We start from the raw sequence: 20,319 nt of genomic DNA on the forward strand, positions 1-20,319 counted from the left end.
TTAGGGGGCGCAAATCCACGGGTTAGGGGGCACAAATTACTTGCCTTGCCCCGGGTCCTGACAACCCACGCTACACCACTGGGCACCAGACTGGTTGTCGGACCAAATCTGCGCTACAAAGACTTCAGCAACATCAACCCCACCATGTGGGAATCCCTTGCAAATGACCGACCTCAGTGCCCGGAGACAGTCAGGTTGTGCATCCATAGCAGTGACCACAGGAGGAATGACCGCTGGGAGGAGGGCAGAGAGAAGAAACGCCATGGGGCACCTGCAGCAGCGAACAGGTGCCAGACGCCTTCACCTGCCCCAGCTGCAACAAAACATCTCCCTCCCGTATTCTTCTCTACGGCCACAGCAGGCGCTGTAACTCTCCAACAGTTTGGCTTCGCCCCCAAAGGCGCCGTTCTCCGTTGTCTCCCGAGACAGATGGGTGCCAGCAATTAACTCTCTTTCGCTTCGCCTCTTTTGTCAGGCCACCTTGTCTTGGAACGATGGTGGCTTTGGCTGTTTCGACGACGCCGTCTGCGCTGAGTTGTTCAGCACAGAGAAGAAACTCTGGGATGGAACATTCCCTTGGCAAAATGACATCCACGTGGCTGGCAGAGGGAGGGGGGGAGAGGGAGGTGGCGAAGCGGGGGGGGGGAGAGAGAGAGAGAGACAGGCAGGGAAAGAGACACACATGAGACATCATTGGGCAGAGAGAAGCCTCCTTGTTGTGTCTCCCCGAAGCACGTTCCAGGTAAGCCGCCCGGCTCGCTCCCTTGGAGAGCCCGGAGCAGATTTTTAAAAGGGGGGGTGGGGATATCGGCAAGCGGCTCGGTCCTTTTTGCCACGGGAGAAAGCGGGTTGTGTGCTTTTTGGACCTTTTGGAAAGCTCAAGGAGGAAGGAAGAGGGTGAGAGAGGTTTGCGAAACCATTAACCTGGTTTGCGCCATCTCCTTTGCGCGAAGAGCGCTCTCACGATCCTGTCCTGGGATTCCCGGTTTGGAACAGGTTTTGGGGGGGGAGGATTTGGGGCAGAAGGTGACCTGGGCGTAAGAGCCCTTCTGGATCCATCTGGTCCGGAGTCATGGTTTCTCAAATGCCCCGTGGGAGGAGCGCAAGAGCAGGACTCTGGTCTCCACCGGCGACTCCTTGCTGCCTCAGTCCGTGGCGAGGGAAGGAAGGAATCGTGGCGAACAGCTGCTGCTGCTGCCAGTCCAAGTCGAGCATCTTGGGCTGGATGGACCAATGGTCTGCTCCAGTATAAAGGCAGGGTTCCTGAATTCAGGATGAAAGCATGTCATGATTCCTGCACTTCAGGGGGCTGGACTAGATGATCCTTGGGGTCTCTTCCAGCTCTAGGTTTCTATGTGCCGCGGAAATCCCAGGCTTACTTGCCGGCAACATCCGTGCGCGTGAGGTTTGGGAATGGGGGTGCTTTGAAACAAACCAGCTCTGCTCCAACTTGAAAGGTCCCTGCCCGCAAAGAGCTTCCAATCAGAAAGTCAACACAGCAGAGACTCCAGAGGAAAGAGATAAATTTGAGTTGGGGGTGGGGAGAAGATCTGCATTTATTTACACACACTCCGTATTTCAGTCACAACTCACTTTTGCTTTTTGCTGCCTTTCATTTAAACATACCTCGTCATTTACAGCTTTGAAAGAATCTATGTTGCAGATATAAAGATTAGCTGGGTTGATTTTTTTGGAAAATTAGGAGGCGGGATGCTTTGGGTTGTACTCAGGGCCGGTTCTACTCAGAGTAGACTTGTTGAAGTTAATGGGCGCGGCTCACCTCGATTTCTGAATTTCGCTGGGTCTGCTCTGAGCAGAGTTTAGAAGCGATCATTATTTTCATTATAATCACGATTGTGGCTCCTGATCCCTGCAGCTGTTGGCTTACGGCAGAGATCCACTAAAATCTCTTTCGGTGCAGCTGTGGGGCTGGCAAAGGGGGCCCAAAACGGTAGGCGGAGCCAAAGCCAACAAGAGGCGGAGCCAAATGATTTTAGCTTTGTCCCCATCCTTCTGCAAGGGGCACCGCCGAGACTAAGGAAAAAAGAGGAGGTTTACTGGCAGGCAGAGGCACCCCTGGGACTGGTTGTGAGTAAGGGAGCTGGCCATGGGGGGCTAGTGAGTCTGTGCCCCATTTGCCCCCATGGACCAGACTCCATTGCCGGAATATGGACCCCCAGACCCGCACGTCTGAAGGGATTTTCCAGCCCGAAAGCATCGCAGTTCTCTTCCGTTTCCCCAGTTGTTCATTCATTCATTTTTATTTTTAAAAGGCGGACAGCGACTATGATGCTGCCGGCTCCGTCTGCCAAGATCCAGGTGGCTTCCAGTCTTCGTGGGAAGCTTTTCGCGACATTTGGGAGAAAGGGGGTGAGTTTGCGCTTCAGCTGCAAATGCTAACGGGCTTTTTTTAAAAGCACGGAGAGATCCACAGCAGACAATGGTAAGTTAACTCCGACTTCAGCACCCCACGCCCCTCTCCCTGCAGAAACGCACACGCGCAAAAACCCCCGCGCAAACTCCCGCGTACTTAAATGGATGTTTCCTGCCAGATCTGAGAAATAAACGATGACTTAGGAACGGAGGCTTGCACACATTTGGGAAATACATCCGCCCCCTCTTCGGAATAGGCTGAGCTTAGCGGGTGGGATGAGGTGTTACATGCGTAATGAGTAGCAAAAGCAGCTTTGGGGAGGAGGATCTGGAAGGGGAAAGCTCTGCGGGGAGGGCTGCTTGACCCGTCGCCGCCCACCGCTTCTCAGTCTCAAATCGCAGAGCGTTGGCAGGCCAGCCATTGGGGTCTCCTGGGCCCGGACTCAAGAAGCCATGGCTACTGTGCGAGAGAGACTCATCCTTCTTGATAGGCAGTGTGGTGTAGTGGTTAGAGCTCCGGGAGTTTTGGGTTCAAATCCCCACTTGGCCACAGGAGGCACACTGGGGGGTGGGACATGGATGGATCTTGGGCCGGCTGCCGTCTCTCAGCCTAATCTACCTCACAAAGTTGAGGATAAAATAAGGAAGACCCGTGTAATCAGTAAATACATATCTCCCTCGAGGGATCAACAAACTTTTCCAGCAGGGGGCCGGTCCACTGTCACTCAGACCTTGTGGGGGGCCGGACTATATTTTGGAAGAAAAGAAATGAACGAATTCCTATGCACCGCAAATAACCCAGAGATGCATTTTAAATAAAAGGACACATTCTACTCATGTAAAAACATGCTGATTCCCGGACCGTCCGTGGGGCAGATTTAGAAGGTGATGGGCCCCCGGGCCTTAGTTTGCCTACCCATGCTCTACAGCAATGTTGTTCAGCCTCAGATTCCCTTTTGGACTATTTGCTATTTATTTATTGCTCCAAGGAGCTCAAAGTGGCGCACGTGGTTCTGCGCCTCCTCAGTTAATTCCCACAGCAACCCTGTGAGGCAGGTCAGGCCAAGAGACTGGCCCAGGTCACCCAGCGAGCTTCATAGCTGAGTGGAGATTCAAAGTCTCCCAGGTCTTAGTGCGACACTCTAACCACTACACCACCGCTGCCTCTCTACACTGGTATACTCCAGCCTTCTCTGACCTCCAGATTATGTTGCACTACAACTCCCAGCAGTCCCAGTGGCCAGGCATGGCCCAAGGGTCGCAGGTGATGGGAGTTGTAGTCCAGGAAGACTCCAGGGTCATCGTGACAAACCCCTGCTACTGGTCTGCAATGGGCAATGGGCACCACCAAATGAGGGGGATTTCTTAAACAAAAACTCTCACAGCCAAAGGGAACCGGTGAAGAATTACCATATTTTTTGCTCTATAAGACTCACTTTTCCCCTCCTAAAAAGTAAGGGGAAATGTGTGCGTGTCTTATGGAGCGAATGCAGGCTGCACAGCTATCCCAGAAGCTAGAACAGCAAGAGGGATTGCTGCTTTCACTGCGCAGCGATCCCTCTTGCTGTTCTGGCTTCTGAGATTCAGAATATTTTTTTTCTTGTTTTCCTCCTCCAAAAACTAGGTGCGTCTTGTGGTCTGGTGCATCTTATAGAGCGAAAAATATGGTATCTCTGAGAAGCTGGGCTTCAGCTCAGCACAGTTAAAAACTCTTTTTCCTCCCTGAGGTCTAGAACCCTGCAAGCTCTTGCCCAACTCGAGACAGCTTTAAAATCCCCTTTTTCCTCAGTGAGAACCCAAACATTCCAGATTCTGTTTTGGAAAGGAGACCAAGGAATTTGGAAGCCCCAAATCTGGAGAGAGCTTCAGATGAGGAGAATTTCAGAAGCCGTCCTACTTCCTTGGTGGGTTCAGCGCAGATCTGTGCATCTCTCCTCAGTCCCGTTTAAGTCTCGCACCTTTTGCAGGCTCTCTCTGCTTTGCTGGTAGAGGGCAGGGACCCCGGCCAAAGCGGGGCCATCAGGAGATTGGTTTTGGCAGAAAGCAACTCATATTTCCCCCGCGCGACGCTCCAGACACCTTGTTCCTTCAGTCTCTGGCCTGTATGTGATTGCATTAGCCTGATTAAGTTTCTCCGCTAGGCTGAGGACACATCCTGGCAGCTATTCTCCGCCGTCAGAGAGAGGTTATTTCCCCCACCTCCTGCCATTCAGGGAACGAGGCCCTTCCCACAACCGCTTTGCCTCTCTTGCCTCCTTTCAAAGCATGGTGCTGTTGTTGTTGTTTAGTCATTTAGTCGTGTCCGCCTCTTTGTGACCCCCTGGACCAGAGCACGCCAGGCACTCCTGTCTTCCACTGCCTCCCGCAGTTTGGTCAAACTCGTGCTGGTAGCTGCTTTTGAATTCTGGTGCTGGAGGAGACTCTTGAGAGTCTCATGGACTGCAAGAAGACCAAACCTCTTCATTCTGAAGGAAATCAGCCCTGAGTGCTCCCTGGAAGGACAGATCCTGAAGCTGAGGCTCCAAGACTTTGGCCACCTCCTGAGAAGAGAAGACTCCCTGGGAAAGACCCTGATGTTGGGGAAGATGGAGGGCACAAGGAGAAGGGGACGACGGAAGACGAGATGGTGGGACAGTGTTCTTGAGGCTACCAGCATGAGTTTGACCGAACTGCGGGAGGCAGTGGAAGACAGGAGTGCCTGGCGTGCTCTGGTCCAGGGGGTCACCAAGAGGCAGACACGACTAAACGACTAAACAACAACAACGTGTGTCCCGTCCTCCAAAAAAAAGCACTGGATATTCAAAAGCATTGGCTATTCTCCTAGAGTTCTCCACGACATATTGATGTGAACAGGGGTTTTCAACTCTGACAAATACCAAAGGTCAGAAAAGACAAAGGCTTCTTTGTGTTGATGAGGAGATGAGAGTTTCTCTGTCTCAAATTAGACCTCATGCAAATGAGATTACCCGGCCAAAGCATTCTCACACCTCTCATTGAGCTTGCAATAGATGCTGAAGAGGCTCGTTTATAACTACGTTTTGCAAATGATTCGTGCTTTTATGTAGCTGTGCTGTTTTATACTTTCTGCATGTCCCATGATCATATTATTAAGTTGTTGTGTTCTGCGTTATAAATCAAGCCATGTTGGGAGTTTTCCTTTTGTTTTCCAATGTGTTTCTTATCAATAATAATAATAATAATAACCAGTTTGGCACCAGCAAACTTTTGTTCTGAAAGAGAAAAGAAGTTGTACAGCCACTGCTGCAAAGTGTCGTTTTTGCAAATCTAATGAAGCGAAATGTTTGGGAGATTCGGGACAGGCAAAATGAAGTACTGGGGGAACAGTTAAACCAGAGGTCAGCAAACTTTTTCAGCAGGGGGCCGGTCCACTGTCCCTCAGACCTTGTGGGGGGCCGGACTATATTTTGGAAAAGTATAAACCAGAGATGCATTTTAAATAAAGGCACACATTCTACTCCTGTAAAAACACCAGGCAGGCCCCACAAATAACCCAGAGATGCATTTTAAATAAAAGTTTCATTCTACTTCTGTAAAAACACCAGGCAGGCCCCACAAATAACCCAAAGATGTATTTTAAATAAAAGCCCATATTCTACTCATGTAAAAACATGCTGATTTTTGGACTGTCCACGGGCCTGATTGAGAAGGTGATTGGGCCGGATCCGGCCCCCAGGCCTTAGTGTGCCTAAAGGTAAAGGGACCCCTAACCATTAGGTCCAGTCGCGGACGACTCTGGGGTTGCGACGCTCATCTCGCTTTATTGGCCGAGGGAGCCGGCGTTTGTCCGCAGACAGCTTCCGGGTCATGTGGCCAGCATGACTAAGCCGCTTCTGGTGAACCAGAGCAGCGCATGGAAACGCCGTTTACCTTTTTACCTTCCTGCCGGAGCAGTAGCTATTTACGTACTTGCACTTTGATGTGCTTCCGATGTGCTAGGTTGGCAGGAACAGGGACCGAGGAACGGGAGCTCACCCCGTCGTGGGGATTCGAACAGCCGACCTTCTGATCGGCAAGTCCTAGGCTCTGTGGTTTAGACCACAGCACCACCCGCGTCCCTTTAGTTTGCCTACCCATGAGTTAAACCATGGGATTCACTACCAAAACTGATGGCCAGCGGCCTGAACGACCTTAGAAAGGGTTAGAGAAATTTGTGGAGTGGGTGACTGTCCGTGGCCGCTAGCCATCAGCGCTGTCTCCTGCCTTCAGGATCAGAGGCAAGAAGACACTGGATACCAATTGCTCAGAAACCCAAGTGGGGAGAGGAGCCCGGTCAACTCAGCTCCTGCATTGGGTGCTTTCCACAGCCATCTGTTTGGCCACTGGGAGAGTCGGACGCCGTCCTAGATGGGTCGCCTTAGGCCTGATCCGGCAGAGCTTTTCCTACATTTTCAGCGGAGACAAGGAGAGGGGCTGGAAGCGGCTCATCTGGGGCTGACATGTGCCTTTGGGGTTCAGGATCTGCCCCAGAGGTTTCTCATTCTTTCCTAAAAACATGAGAATAACCTGCTGTTCTCCCAGGGGCCCAACCAGATGCCCTCAGGGAAACCCGCAATCAGGATTCGAACTCAAGAGCAGCTCTCCTCTCCTGCAGTTTTCCAGCAACCGGGATGCAGAAGCTGTGGAGCTAGAGCACAGCCGTCATGAATGGTAGTCATATTATTATTATTATTATTCTTTATTTTTTACTAACAACCAAAACCCAACAGTGAAACCCCCCCGCCAAGGCGGCTGATACACTGAGTATACCTAATCAATAATAAAATATTCAAATCAACCGTATGTACAATTCCATATACATTAACACTCCTCGCTCCACAAGGATTATTTAACTTTTAACATTTTAATTGCCCCAAATTGTTCAACCCTACCCAAATAATTCTACATCTTCTCAAGCCAATCCTCCTCTTTCTCACTGACCTTAAATCCTTTCATTCTGTGTATCTTCCGAGTTAGATATTCTAAAATTATAATATTATTCAGTTTTTTCCTCCATTGGTTCGCCCCTCCCTTGGGGTTCTTCAGCATTTTTCCAGTTACTCGCTATAACCTGTCTGGCTGCAATTACCATCAGTTTTACCCATTTACATTCCTCTTTTGTTTTTATCTCAGTGCTACTCAGACTAATAAGAACCATTAATTTAGATATTTCTACCTTCCTACCCAAAATTTCCGATATTTCTATACCAATCTGTTTCCAAAATTCGTTAACTAACAGACAATCCCACCACATATGAATGGTAGTCAGCCCTTTCCTTCTCCGTGAATTTGTCCTTTAAAGCCATCCGGCTTGTTGGTCATCACTGCGTCTTGTGGGAAGGAGTTCCGCAGTCTTTAACTCTGCGCTGCATGCCGAAACCCATGTTTTATTTTAATTTTAAGTTTATTTTGATTCAGTAAAGCTTTTATTCTTTAAAACCCTGCATTATTAATTTACGCTGCTTGTCAGTTCCCCCCCCACACACACCTTTCCTGACTCTTCCAACATTCAGCTTCCTGAGATGCTTGCGAGTTCTGGCCTCCCCCCCACCCCACCCCCGGAGAAAGACAAAGGTTTCACTTTATTTGTAGCCTTATTAGACTTTACCGATTGGTGGGCTCTGCGTTGCTCCCGGACGGGAGGAAGGAAGCCAAATGACACTGAGGGTTGGTTCAGAGAAAGAGTTCTTTATTTCTGCTCTCCGGAGCAGCAGAAAGGCACTTGCGTGGTCAGTCCACAGCAAGTCCAAAGAAATGACTAGAAGAGTGACTAGTGGGGTGCCACAGGGTTCTGTCTTGGGCCCGCTCTTATTCAACATCTTTATCAACGACTTGGATGATGGACTCAAGGGCATCCTGATCAAATTTGCAGATGACACCAAACTGGGAGGGGTGGCTAACACCCCAGAGGACAGGATCACACTTCAAAACGACCTTGACAGATTAGAGAACTGGGCCAAAACAAACAAGATGAATTTTAACAGGGAGAAATGTAAAGTATTGCACTTGGGCAAAAAAAATGAGAGGCACAAATACAAGATGGGTGACACCTGGCTTGAGAGCACTACATGTGAAAAGGATCTAGGAGTCTTGGTTGACCACAAACTTGACATGAGCCAACAGTGTGACGCGGCAGCTAAAAAAGCCAATGCAATTCTGGGCTGCATCAATAGGAGTATAGCATCTAGATCAAGGGAAGTAATAGTGCCACTGTATTCTGCTCTGGTCAGACCTCACCTGGAGTACTGTGTCCAGTTCTGGGCACCACAGTTCAAGAAGGACACTGACAAACTGGAACGTGTCCAGAGGAGGGCAACCAAAATGGTCAAAGGCCTGGAAACGATGCCTTATGAGGAACGGCTAAGGGAGCTGGGCATGGTTAGCCTGGAGAAGAGGAGATTAAGGGGTGATATGATAGCCATGTTCAAATATATAAAAGGATGTCACATAGAGGAGGGAGAAAGGTTGTTTTCTGCTGCTCCAGAGAAGCGGACACGGAGCAATGGATCCAAACTACAAGAAAGAAGATTCCACCTAAACATTAGGAAGAACTTCCTGACAGTAAGAGCTGTTCGACAGTGGAATTTGCTGCCAAGGAGTGTGGTGGAGTCTCCTTCTTTGGAGGTCTTTAAGCAGAGGCTTGACAACCATATGTCAGGAGTGCTCTGATGGTGTTTCCTGCTTGGCAGGGGGTTGGACTCGATGGCCCTTGTGGTCTCTTCCAACTCTATGATTCTATGATTCTATGAAATGAGAAATTTCATGCAATATATATATCCTCCAGGCACCCTCTTCCCCCTTCCCCAGGAATCCAGGCACGTCAGCTTGTACACGCAGGTTGACATCACAGATGTTCCTGCTCCAGTACTCTTAACCATAAAAGGTTTTTCCTTCCTGTACTTCTGACCATAAAAGGGTATTCCTGTTCCGGCACTCTTATCTTGGAGCAAGAGGTCACCAACTCCAAGAACACACTCTGGCGCTGTTCCCAGACTAGGTCTGCGCGTCAGAGTGTGGTAAGATAAGACCCAGACATGTCATCCCTACTCCACTGGAACAGCCAAGGCTATCAATTGCCATGACTGATAAAGGAGAGAGCTTTGTTTATACAGTTGTGTTCTTGTTATGCATTTTGCTCAACAGCTCAAGTTAATGCATTTTAGAAATGCTCCCTTGGAGAAAGAAGAAAAGGGGGGTTTGGGGTCCCGTTTCAAACTGGCTACACAGAAACCCATTCCTTCATATTCATTCATTCATTCGTCTCTATACATTTCCACCCCAATTTTAGATTTTTTTTACAGACATACAAATTAAATAACTTCCCAATAAACACACATATACGTATATATACAGAGAGAGAAAGAGGCCTTTCCTTCACCCCTTTGAGGTTTCTTATAATGCTAATTTTTAACACTGCATTTCCTACGTTAATCCATTTATTAGTTACTTCCCTGATTTTTACCTTAATCCTGCTAATGAAATTAATTGTGTACATTTAAAAAAAAAATATAACTTTATTGAATTATACAAATTTCCAGATAAATTTCTGCAAAAACACAAATATTTACATATTTGCCAAACATAAACTGGGAAAGAAGATAGAAAATAAGAAAAAACGGGGGGAAAGAAGAAAAAAAAGAAAATGCTGTTTTCCATAAACAGTAATTCCAGAATTACACTTACATACATTATAAAATAAAAATCTTAATTAAAGTATCTTAAAAGACTTCCACCGCCTAAACCACACTTCTTTTGTTATTTAATTCTCCTTTACCTCTGCTCTTCACTTCCATTACTTTAGATCCCTTAGGATCTTCCAAAATTTGTGGGATACTGTATCTGAATAAAAAAAAAATTGTACGCAGTACAAAAATACTACAGAAATACTGTGCACAATTTTTTTATTCAGATACAGTATTCCACAAATTGTCGCCAATCGCCTTGAACCGATTCTGAAGAAAACAGGAGATGATTTCGCATTCCGCCATCCTCTGGTCTCAGAGGGGAAGGACAGGGTTTTGAGCAGCCTTGCAGGAAGTGCCGTCGCCCGTCCCAAAATGCCTGCATCCTTTTCCAAACCCGCCTCGGCCAGCACCTTATGCCTCTCTCTCTCTCTCTGCCTTTTTTTTTTTTGCTTATAAATCAACTTTGATCCCTCCCTTTTAATGCATCTTCTGGAGTCGTGCCAAGGGGACACTTAGAATAAATTGAGTTCTGGTTCCCAGGCAGAGACGGCGAGGCCGTGTTGTGCTCCGGCCAGTCAGAGACGTGGAGAGCCTTCCAGAGTGAGGAAGGGATGGCTGCAAGATGCTCTGTGGATCCCATCAACACTAGAGATTTACCGGATTTTTCGCTCTATAGGATGCACCTTTTCCCCTCCAAAAATTAAGGGGAAATGTGTGTGCGTCCTATGGAGCGAATGCAGGCTCCTTAGCTTCAGCGATAGCAATGCGAAGCCTCCAAAATGCAGAGGGACCGCTCCCTATCCGCCCTCCTGAGGCTTCGCGTTGCTTTCGCTGAAGCCTGGAGAGTGAGAGGGGTCGGTGTGCACCAACCCCTCTTGCTCTCCAGGCTTCAGGGATAGCCGTCTGAAGCCTTCGGAGCGCAGCGCGAGTTCCTGCTGCACTCCGCAGGCTTCGGGTTCCTCAGCAAAAGGAACCCAAAGCCTGTGGAGCTCAGCGGGAACTCGTGCTGCGCTCCGCAGGCTTCAGGAATCATAGAATCATAGAATCCTAGAATCCTAGAATCCTAGAGTTGGAAGAGACCACAAGGGCCATCGAGTCCAACCCCCTGCCAAGCAGGAAACACCATCAGAGCACTCCTGACATATGGTTGTCAAGCCTCTGCTTAAAGACATCCAAAGAAGGAGACTCCACCACACTCCTTGGCAGCAAATTCCACTGTCGAACAGCGCTTCCCCCCGCCAGCTCCAAAGAGCAGGTCGAAAGGAACCCGAAGCCTCCAGAGCACAGCGGGAACTCCCGCCGCACTCCAGAGGCTTCGGGTTGCCTTCCCTGAACGCACCTTGTTTTAGAGGGGGAGAACAAGAGGGGAAAAATCTCCCCCTCTCTGTGCAGCGCCCCTTCAGCGAAGTGGCAGGAGAAATAGAAGGGGCACCATTTCTCCTGCTGCTTCGCTGAAGGGGCGCTGAGCAGAGAGAGGGAGAATTTTTTTTTCTTGTTCTCCCTCTCTAAAACAAGGTGCGTCCTAAGGTCGGGTGCGTCCTATAGAGCAAAAAATACGGTGGACCGGATTTGCCCGTGCCCCGGGGCATTTTGGGAGCGGTGGCCTTGTCCTAAGGACGTATGGCGACCTTGCTGAATCAGGCCACGGGCTCATCCTCTGTGGTCAATGGGGAAGCCCGAACGCAGGACCTGAGTGTTGCCACCCTCTGAACCTCTCTTGGAGGGGGCACATGAAAAAGGGACTTAGATGGTGATCTCAGGGTCTGGGTAAGGTTCATATGGAGAGAGGCCGTCCCTGAGGAGTTGTGGTTCTGGGCCATTTAAGGCTTCAAAACCAGCACTTTCAATTGGGCCCGGAAACTAATTGGCAGCCGGTGCGGTCAGATGAGGATTGGTGTAATATGCTCAAACCATCTTGCCCCGCTGAGCAACCTGGCCATTGAATTCTGCACCAGCTGAAGTTTCTGGTCAGTCAGTTTTATTGCACATAGCCAAAGGCTGCTGCAATGTACACAAAATCATTCAATAATTAAAAGAAAATACACTGGATTGATCCAAAAAACTTAAAGACATTACCTACTCCAAACAGAGCTATAAAAGTGCCTTCATATTACAAATTAAGACATTAAACAATAAAATTTATAAGCTAAAATTATCGCATGGCCACTAACATATTAGAAAAATATTGTTAATTAATACAGCGTGCAATTATATTCGGAGTTTGGTGATAAAGATAGAATATAGCTTGATGTAGGTAGGGTCAAATAAATTCATCTCCTTTACAGTTGGTGGCTACCTTGGCTATATTATTTGCTCTGATTTTCCTAGCGGCAGTTGCAAAAAGTGCTACACGCCAGGTCACATCTGTGTCTGCGAGGAAATATAAAATCATGTCAGAGGGGTTCTGGCCAGGGGATCTAGGTGCTAAAAATCTTTCTCTTGCTTCATTATATATATATATATATATATATATATATATATATATATATATATATATAGGTTTTAAAATACAAAATTATAAAACATACCACACAAATTATCACAAATACATTCTTACTGGACTTCCATCAGCACCTCTGATAATCCTCCGTCTTATTCACTTCTTATGCATTTCCTAACTTAATATTGCCTTTACATTTTTAACATATCCCATCTCCTTCATTTTTGCAATATTTCTAATATTATTCCTCACAGAGCTTCTTGCAAACCTACAAACGTCGTCTGGTCATCGCAAATACTTTTCAAATAATCCGTAAATTTACTCCAGTCCTCGGTAAACTTCTGGTCCCGCCGGTTTCAGATCCTTCCCGTTAGTTTATCAAGTTCTGCATATTCCATTAATTTCATCCTCCATTCTTCCATCGTTGGTAATTCTTCATGCTTCCATTTTTGGGCCAATAACATTCTTGCTGCTGTTACTGCATATAGAAAAAGCTTAAATTCCTTTTTATTTATATCGTTTCCAACAATACCCAAGAGAAATGCTTCTGGCTTCTTTATAAATGTATATTTCAACATTTTTTTCAATTCATTATATATCATCTCCCAGAAGCATTTCACCTTTTTACATTCCCACCACATGTGATAAAATGTTCCCTCTTTTTCCTTACATTTCCAACATTTGTTACTTACTTTATACATTTTTGCTAACTTTACTGGTGTAATGTACCATCTATACATCATTTTCATCACATTTTCTTTTAGCGCATTATATGCAGTAAATTTTAAACCTTCTTTCCATAATTCTTGCTTCATTATATAAGGGGCAGCGCAAGATATAATGCATAAGGTCCTCTACTTCAGGAAATCCCCTAATGCAAACACGTTTGTTTGTTGGTGTGCCTCTGGATGAAGTTTCTGAACCGTCTCCAGAGGCAGCTAAACGCGAGTTCAAGTATCACAGCGAGAAATGGGGGGAAGGATCTTATCCCCATAAATTTTCTCCATATCTGTAGCGGCACATGTTCCTCATCGCCAGCTTCAAAGATTTGTTGTCTTCTTCGAAAGGCACAGGGGAATTTGCAACTGCGGGCCGTGGCTAATTTCGGCCTCGACGGGTTATGCGAGTCCTTTGAGCTAAATGCCACGTTTAATGAGGATCTAACTATATGAAACGATGATTCACCTCAAATTAGGTTCCGCCTGCAGTACAGTACTTTTTCTGTTTGTGTTTTTTTTGTTTCCGAAAGGGGCGGGCGCAGATAAAAACCGTATAAATGGAAATCGGGTGCGTTCGTAGGAACTTAAGAAAAGAGTCGGGCGCCTTTTGAGGACGGTTCTTCTTCGCACAACTATACGTAAGTAAAATCGCACAGATTCTTTATAAAAAGAAATTGCAAAGTGGGCATGCGTCTGGTTTAGGGCTGGGGGGAGGGGAGAGAAAGAAATTCTATGCAGTTCGCATTTTAATGCAAACCTTCCCTCGTACTCCGTTCCTGAGATAATCTGAGAAACTGATATCCTTTGAAACTCATACCAGGGCAGTTCTTCAGTGAAAATAGGTGTGCAACAATACACATTTTAAGGGTTAGTGTGCATTAAAATGCATACACACACACACACACACACACACACACACACACTGTGGTACCTCTACTTACGAACATGATCCGTTTCGGGGTACCGTTCGCACCCTGAAAAGTCCGTAAGTAAAGCACCGCTACTGTGTGCGTGCGAAGCACGACAGAGCACTTCTACACATGTGTGAAGCTTGCAGATTGTTTCTGTGCATGCGCGAAGTGCAAAGATCGCTTCTGCGCATGCGGCGAGACCCGGAAGTATACCCTTCCGGGTTTGCCGCGTTCGCAACCTGAAAATCCGCAACATGAAGCGAACCCAACCAGAGGTATGACTGTATATAGTTAGGTGTTGGGGGGTCCGTTTGGATGAACCCCTGGTTCCCCTTCTAGACCTGCGATCCGATGTGCGTCAGGTAGGATGTGTAAGGGGAAGCGAGACGAAGTAGTTCCTTTGACAACATAGTGGCTTTCTCTGGCTAGTTAAGGGATCCGGCTTCTGGGATAGCCTCTTGCTGTTATGGCTTCGGGGACAGCCTTTGAAGCCTCCAGAGGGCTGCCCTGCGGAGGCTGCGCAGCCATCCCCAAGCTAGAGCAGTGAGACGGAGCGCTGTGCAGCGCTCTGTCTCCCTGTTCTGGCTTTGGGCTTAGCCGCGCAGCCTGCATTCGCTCCATAAGACTCACACACATATTCCCTTACTTTTTAGAAGGGAAAAAGTGCGTCCTATACAGCGAAAAATACGGTAAATAAGGAGGCCAGATACAGGATAAGGAAGACTTTTATTTGGTTGTTTATATTGTTGTATGTTATGCTTATTGTATGCTATGTTCACGTTTAATGAGGGTGGATTTCTGTATTGGGGGGTGGGGGTTTTATGTTATGTTGTAAATAAAATTTCCAAAAAAACAACAACAAATGGGTGGGCTCTTCTGTTTGTGGGTTTCCCTAGTTGGCCACTGTGAGAACAGGATGGTGGACTAGATGGGCCACTGTGTAAGTTTGAAGTTGTTCGTTTTAAGCACACAAACTGACGTGGGAATGTGGTGAATGTAGGTGAAGACAGGGGAAATTGAGAAGTCCGTCCCTGATCTGCAGGGTGGTGGAGAAGGGAAGGCAAACCCTCCCTCTGCCAGCCGAGAGGATGAAGACCCTTGCCCCTGTTTTCCTCCAAGGGCTCCAGGCACCAAACAATTTCATTTATTTTCCTCCATTCATGTAATATCTTTCTTCGGTCGTGAGACCCAAGATGCACTTGAAAGTACTTAACATTTGCTCTCTTCTCATATAGAAGATTGGATCCCAAAGCCGACAGAATATGCAGAATTAGATGGTCCATCTGAAAAAATAAAGAATAAATCAAAACAGGAATTTGTTTCAAAATGGGAGGTTTTCAAAGGATATTTGAAGTATAAATATAGTAGTTTAAACTCGGTTGCAGCATCCGAGGAACTTCAGTAACAGTTGAAAGGCAGAGATAAGAATTAAGATATATTAAGGAAAAGTTTAATGATGATAAAGTGTGTACTGGCAATGTTATATGAAATTCACGGGAGGTTGGGTCTTTAGTGTGCAGACCAAGTTATGTTTTATCGTTTGTTAAGAAAATTATGGGTCTGTGGTTATTCCTGTGTGAAATTTGGTATGTGTGTTTTCTCTTTTTGCTTTTCTTGCAATTAAAAAAAAAAGAGGGGGGAAAGAGAAAGTACTTAACATTAGCATTTTGGTCTTTGTGCAAAGCTCCGGGAGTGGCGCAAGGCAGCGATCTTTCTTTCCCCTGTCCTGGTCTAGTTTTCACAGCAACCCTGCCTGGAAAGTTAGGCTGAGAGACTAAAGTCACCCAGGGAGAGTTCTGAGGCCAAGAGGGGATTTGAAATCAAATCTGCCTAGTTTTAGTCTGACTTTGCGAGCATGGCACCACCACCGGCTCTCCAGGAGAGAGTTTTTGGATTTTGTGGTCAGTGTTTATTTTCTCTCTCTCTCTGAGTATCATAGAATTCTCCAAGGGAACCCAAGAGTCATCTAGTCCAGCCCCCTCCAATGCAGAAAACTCTCTCTCTCTCTCTCTCTCTCTCTCTCTCACACACACACACACACAAAACTCCCCCCTCTTTTTCTCTCTCTGTCACACATAACACAGAGCTTCCCCCTTATACAAATAAAAATACATTTTATCTTTCACCTGCTCTCCCTGTTTCATGCACACACCTGAAATTATAATTATTATTCTTTTTTATAAATTATAATTTAAATTTTATTCAATCAATCAATCTTTATTACGGTCCAGAGACCCCACAAATCAATACAAATCCATACACAATTCAGACAGCCTACCTCCAGGTTAATCAAGCGTTTTGTTTAGAATATAGGGCTCATTTGTTCTAGCAACCACCGATAAAAACTTTGCCACTGCTAACGTTCTAGCATTTGTCCAGTCTTCCAGTAGGAACCTGACATAGTGAGCCTCTGATTTTCCCCGGAAAGGTACCAGCGAGGGTAATATCAGTTCAGCCCTGGCTTGCTCATATTTCACACAGTGCAGCAAAATATGCTTTATAGAATCGATGTCTTGGGCACATGAGCAAAGTCTGTCCTGGTAGGGAACTCCTCTCAACCTGCCATCCAACACTGCAGAAGGAAAGACGTTTAGTCTGGCTTTGGTGAAAAGCCTTCGATAGTTTGGTACTGTCAGGTTTTTAATGTAAGATGTTACATATTGTACTCCTACTGCCAGCGGACTACAGACTGCGTGTGATCGAGATCGCAAGTCACTGTGTGCATTATCCCATAATCTTTGCTTTAAAATCTTTTGGGCGCCTTCATAACCCAGGTAATACAGTTGGGGGGGGAGACAGACCAATAGAGGTGGCTTTTTTAGCCATGGTTTTCTGCCAGTTGCTGACAAACTCCTCATTGGTCAGGTGTTGGTACAAACCCTTCCCTAGATCAAACACTGAAATCCTGAGCCAATGTTTTAGGGCAGCCCATTATGCTTTAGTTGAAATTGGGCATTCACTAGCTTCTAACAGCAGTATGGAGTTGGGGACACAGTTGGGTACCTGCAGCAGAGATCGGAGAAATTTTGCCTGAAAGCCATCTAGCTTTGGCAGGTCCCCATTATGCCAGACATTTGCAGCGTACAGGAGTTGGGAAATGGATTTTGCGTTGAAAACCCTTAAGGCTGCTGGAACATATTTGCCACCCTTTCTTATCCTTTCACTTCACGAGGTTATTCCAGACTCAGCCAGATTTCTGTCCTCGAACCTTGGCTTTTAAGGTATTCATTTAGACACTCCTGTTCCTTTTTCACTTCACTTTTTGGTTTTTGTCTTATCATATCTGTCAATTTGGCTAATTCTGAAAGCTTACATAACCACTCTCCCCTAGTGGGTAACTGATTCCCTTTCCAGTACTTAGCCACCAGGATTCTTGCTGCAGACGTCGCGTATAAGAAAAATTTAGTTTTGTCTTTTGGAATTATTATTATTATACCTCACCCATCTGGCTGGGTTGCCTGAGCCACTCTGGGCATATATAACTACATAATATTACATTAAACTTTTTTAAAAAAATCTTCCTGATACAGGACTGCCTTCAGATGTCTTCTAAAAATTGTGTAGTTCTTTATTTCCGTAACATCTGATGGGAGGGCGTTCCACAGGGCGGGTGCCACTACCGAGAAGGCCCTCTGCCTGGTTTCCTGTAACCTCCCTTTTTGCAGTGAGGGAACTGCCAGAAGGCCCTCGGAGGAGGACATGTCTCCACACGATCAGGGAGCTGTGCTTTCTCTCTTTCCAACCCTCTCCCTCTAACCGCAAGGCTCTCTTGCTGTCATTACTATCTTCAGGAAAACAAGCAAGATGGAGGCTTTCCCCGGGACAAAATGGCGGCCCCTGCTGCTGCTCCTCGCCGTCATCCCAGCCACCTTCTTGACAGGATCCAGGCACACCTGCCCTTCGCGGTGCAGGTGCTTGTCCCAGGACAAGGTTGTCTTCTGCAATGGCCGCAACCTGACGGCAGTACCGGGCCGGATCCCTCCGGATTCTGAGCTCCTGGACCTAAGCCAGAACGTCCTCCGCACCCTCCAACAAGGCATGTTCTCCCGCTTGCAGGCTCTGAAAGAGCTGGACCTGAGCTACAATGCCCTCTCCAACATCGAGCCGGGTGCTTTCAACAGCCTAAAGAGGCTGATGACCCTCCGTCTGACCGGCAACAAGCTGAAGATGGTCCCCTCTGGCGTCTTCACAGGGCTTCCGAGCCTCGCCGTCCTGGACATCAGCGAGAATGAGATCGTCCTCTTCCAAGACCACAGCTTCAAGGACCTCTCTAGTCTCCGGAAGCTGGAGGCCGGAGACAACCACTTGATCTTCGTCTCATCCCAGGCCTTCAGCGGCCTCCAGAGCTTGCGGCAACTCACTCTGGAGAAGTGCAACTTGACCGGCGTCCCGACGGAAGCCCTCTCACATCTCCACCATCTTGTGGAGCTGCGGCTCAAGGTCCTGAGCATCGGCTCCGTCCCCGACCACTCCTTCCAAAAACTGCACCGTCTCAAGGTCCTTGAGATCCACTGGTGGCCTTCTCTGACGGCGCTGAGGCCTCACAGCCTGGCGGGCCTGAACCTCACCGCCTTGTCCGTCACCCGGTGCAACCTCCGCGAGGTGCCTTACAAAGCCATCCACCACTTGGTCCACCTCCGCTTCCTCGACCTCTCGCACAACCCAATCTCTGTCCTCCGTGGGAAGAAGCTGGCCGAACTCTCCCGCCTTCAGGAGTTCCACCTCACGGGCGGGCGGCTGGCCACCGTCCAGGCCCACGCCTTCCACGGCCTCGTCCACTTCCGCGTCCTCAACCTCTCGGGCAACGGCTTGCGGACTCTCGAGGAGGGCGCCTTCCACTCGGTGGGGAACCTAGAGGTCCTACGGCTGGACGGAAACCCTCTGGCTTGCGATTGCCGCCTCCTCTGGATCATTCGCAGGCAGCGGAGGCTGAACTTCGAGGCCCGGCAACCCGTCTGCGCCACCAACTCGACGGGCGAGGGGAAGGTCTTCCGCAAATTCTCCGACATCCTTCCCGGGCACATCACCTGCAGGAAGCCCACCATCGAGAAGGAGACCCCTCCTCAGAGACTGAGCGTGGAAGAGGGCGGCCGGGCGATGCTGACCTGCAAAGGCGACGGCGACCCGCCCCCCACCATCTCCTGGGTGTCTCCTCACAACGTCTCCCTGGACGCCAGCCGCAAAGGCCGGCTTGCGGTCCTTCCCAACGGCACACTGAGGATCCACCATGCCTTCCCTCAAGATGGCGGGGCCTACCTCTGCGTGGCCCGCAACGCCGCCGGGAACGACACCATGTGGGCCCACCTCCGCGTCTTCAGCAACTTCTCCGTCAGGGTCAACGCCAGCGCCCTCAATGCCTCGAGCGCTGCCCTACCATTCCTCCTTGACGTCGGCACCTTGGCGGGGATCCTGGCCATTGGGATCGTGCCCTTCCTCTGCTCAGTGGCCATCTGCTTCGTCTTCATCTCCCTCTGGAACAAGGGCAGGGGGACCGCCAAGCACCACATCATCAACGCCGTACCCCGATATTCCCGGGGCTACAAGGCCGTAACAAACAGGCACAAAAGGGTGGCCAATAAACCCAGATGAGGTACCAGCTCAGCGTCTGAAGGCCGCCATGTTGGTTCTCTTGGAATGCCAGTGCTTTACGAACCAAAGGAAGCCATTTCGATTTTCATAGTTTACACGGAATTTCGCCTGCTTCTTTGGCCCCAGGCAGTGTAAAGCTTGCCAAAGAAAAGTGTAGATTCCCTGCCCCTGCTCCCAGATAATTTTAGAACCAAAATGGATGCTTTTTAGTCAGAGGCAGTGAATCCAGGTATCCGGTTGGCCCCTGGGAGAATAGGATGCTGGACTAGATGGGCCAATGGTCTGATCCAGGAGGCTCTTATTATCATATGAGAATTATTATTACTTTTCTTAACCGCCTATGACCATAAGAACCCAGGGTGGTCACGACAATTTGAACTACGATATCAGAAACAAATGACAACAAATTATAATCACGAGGCTAGCGTGAGTCGTAATATTATCTACAGATGTATCAAGTGTCAAAGGTAAGGAGGGTAAGCCTTCCGCATACGACGGAAACTGTCTAGTGAAGGTACCAGGCATGCATCTCTGTGGGGACGGAGCTTCATAGCTGAGGGGCCACCACAGAGAAGACCCTCCCCCAGGCTGCCACCCCTGAACCT

At 48.0% G+C, this 20,319-nt stretch overlaps 1 protein-coding gene across 1 annotated transcript; it reads left to right on the top strand.

The window, feature by feature from the left end:
- The first annotated feature begins 656 nt into the window (after nucleotides 1–656).
- Nucleotides 657–19,931, top strand: LINGO4 (leucine rich repeat and Ig domain containing 4). Its single transcript, XM_083591226.1, has 4 exons — nucleotides 657–742; nucleotides 2,274–2,443; nucleotides 13,745–13,852; nucleotides 17,917–19,931. Exon 4 carries the CDS (start codon nucleotides 17,930–17,932, stop codon nucleotides 19,712–19,714), a length of 1,785 nt encoding a protein of 594 aa, XP_083447352.1. The 5' UTR covers nucleotides 657–742; nucleotides 2,274–2,443; nucleotides 13,745–13,852; nucleotides 17,917–17,929; the 3' UTR covers nucleotides 19,715–19,931.
- Nucleotides 19,932–20,319: the final 388 nt, after the last annotated feature.

The sequence above is a fragment of the Podarcis filfolensis genome, assembly GCF_964270895.1.
Source record: "Podarcis filfolensis genome assembly, chromosome: 16".
NCBI classification, from domain to species: Eukaryota; Metazoa; Chordata; class Lepidosauria; order Squamata; family Lacertidae; genus Podarcis; species Podarcis filfolensis.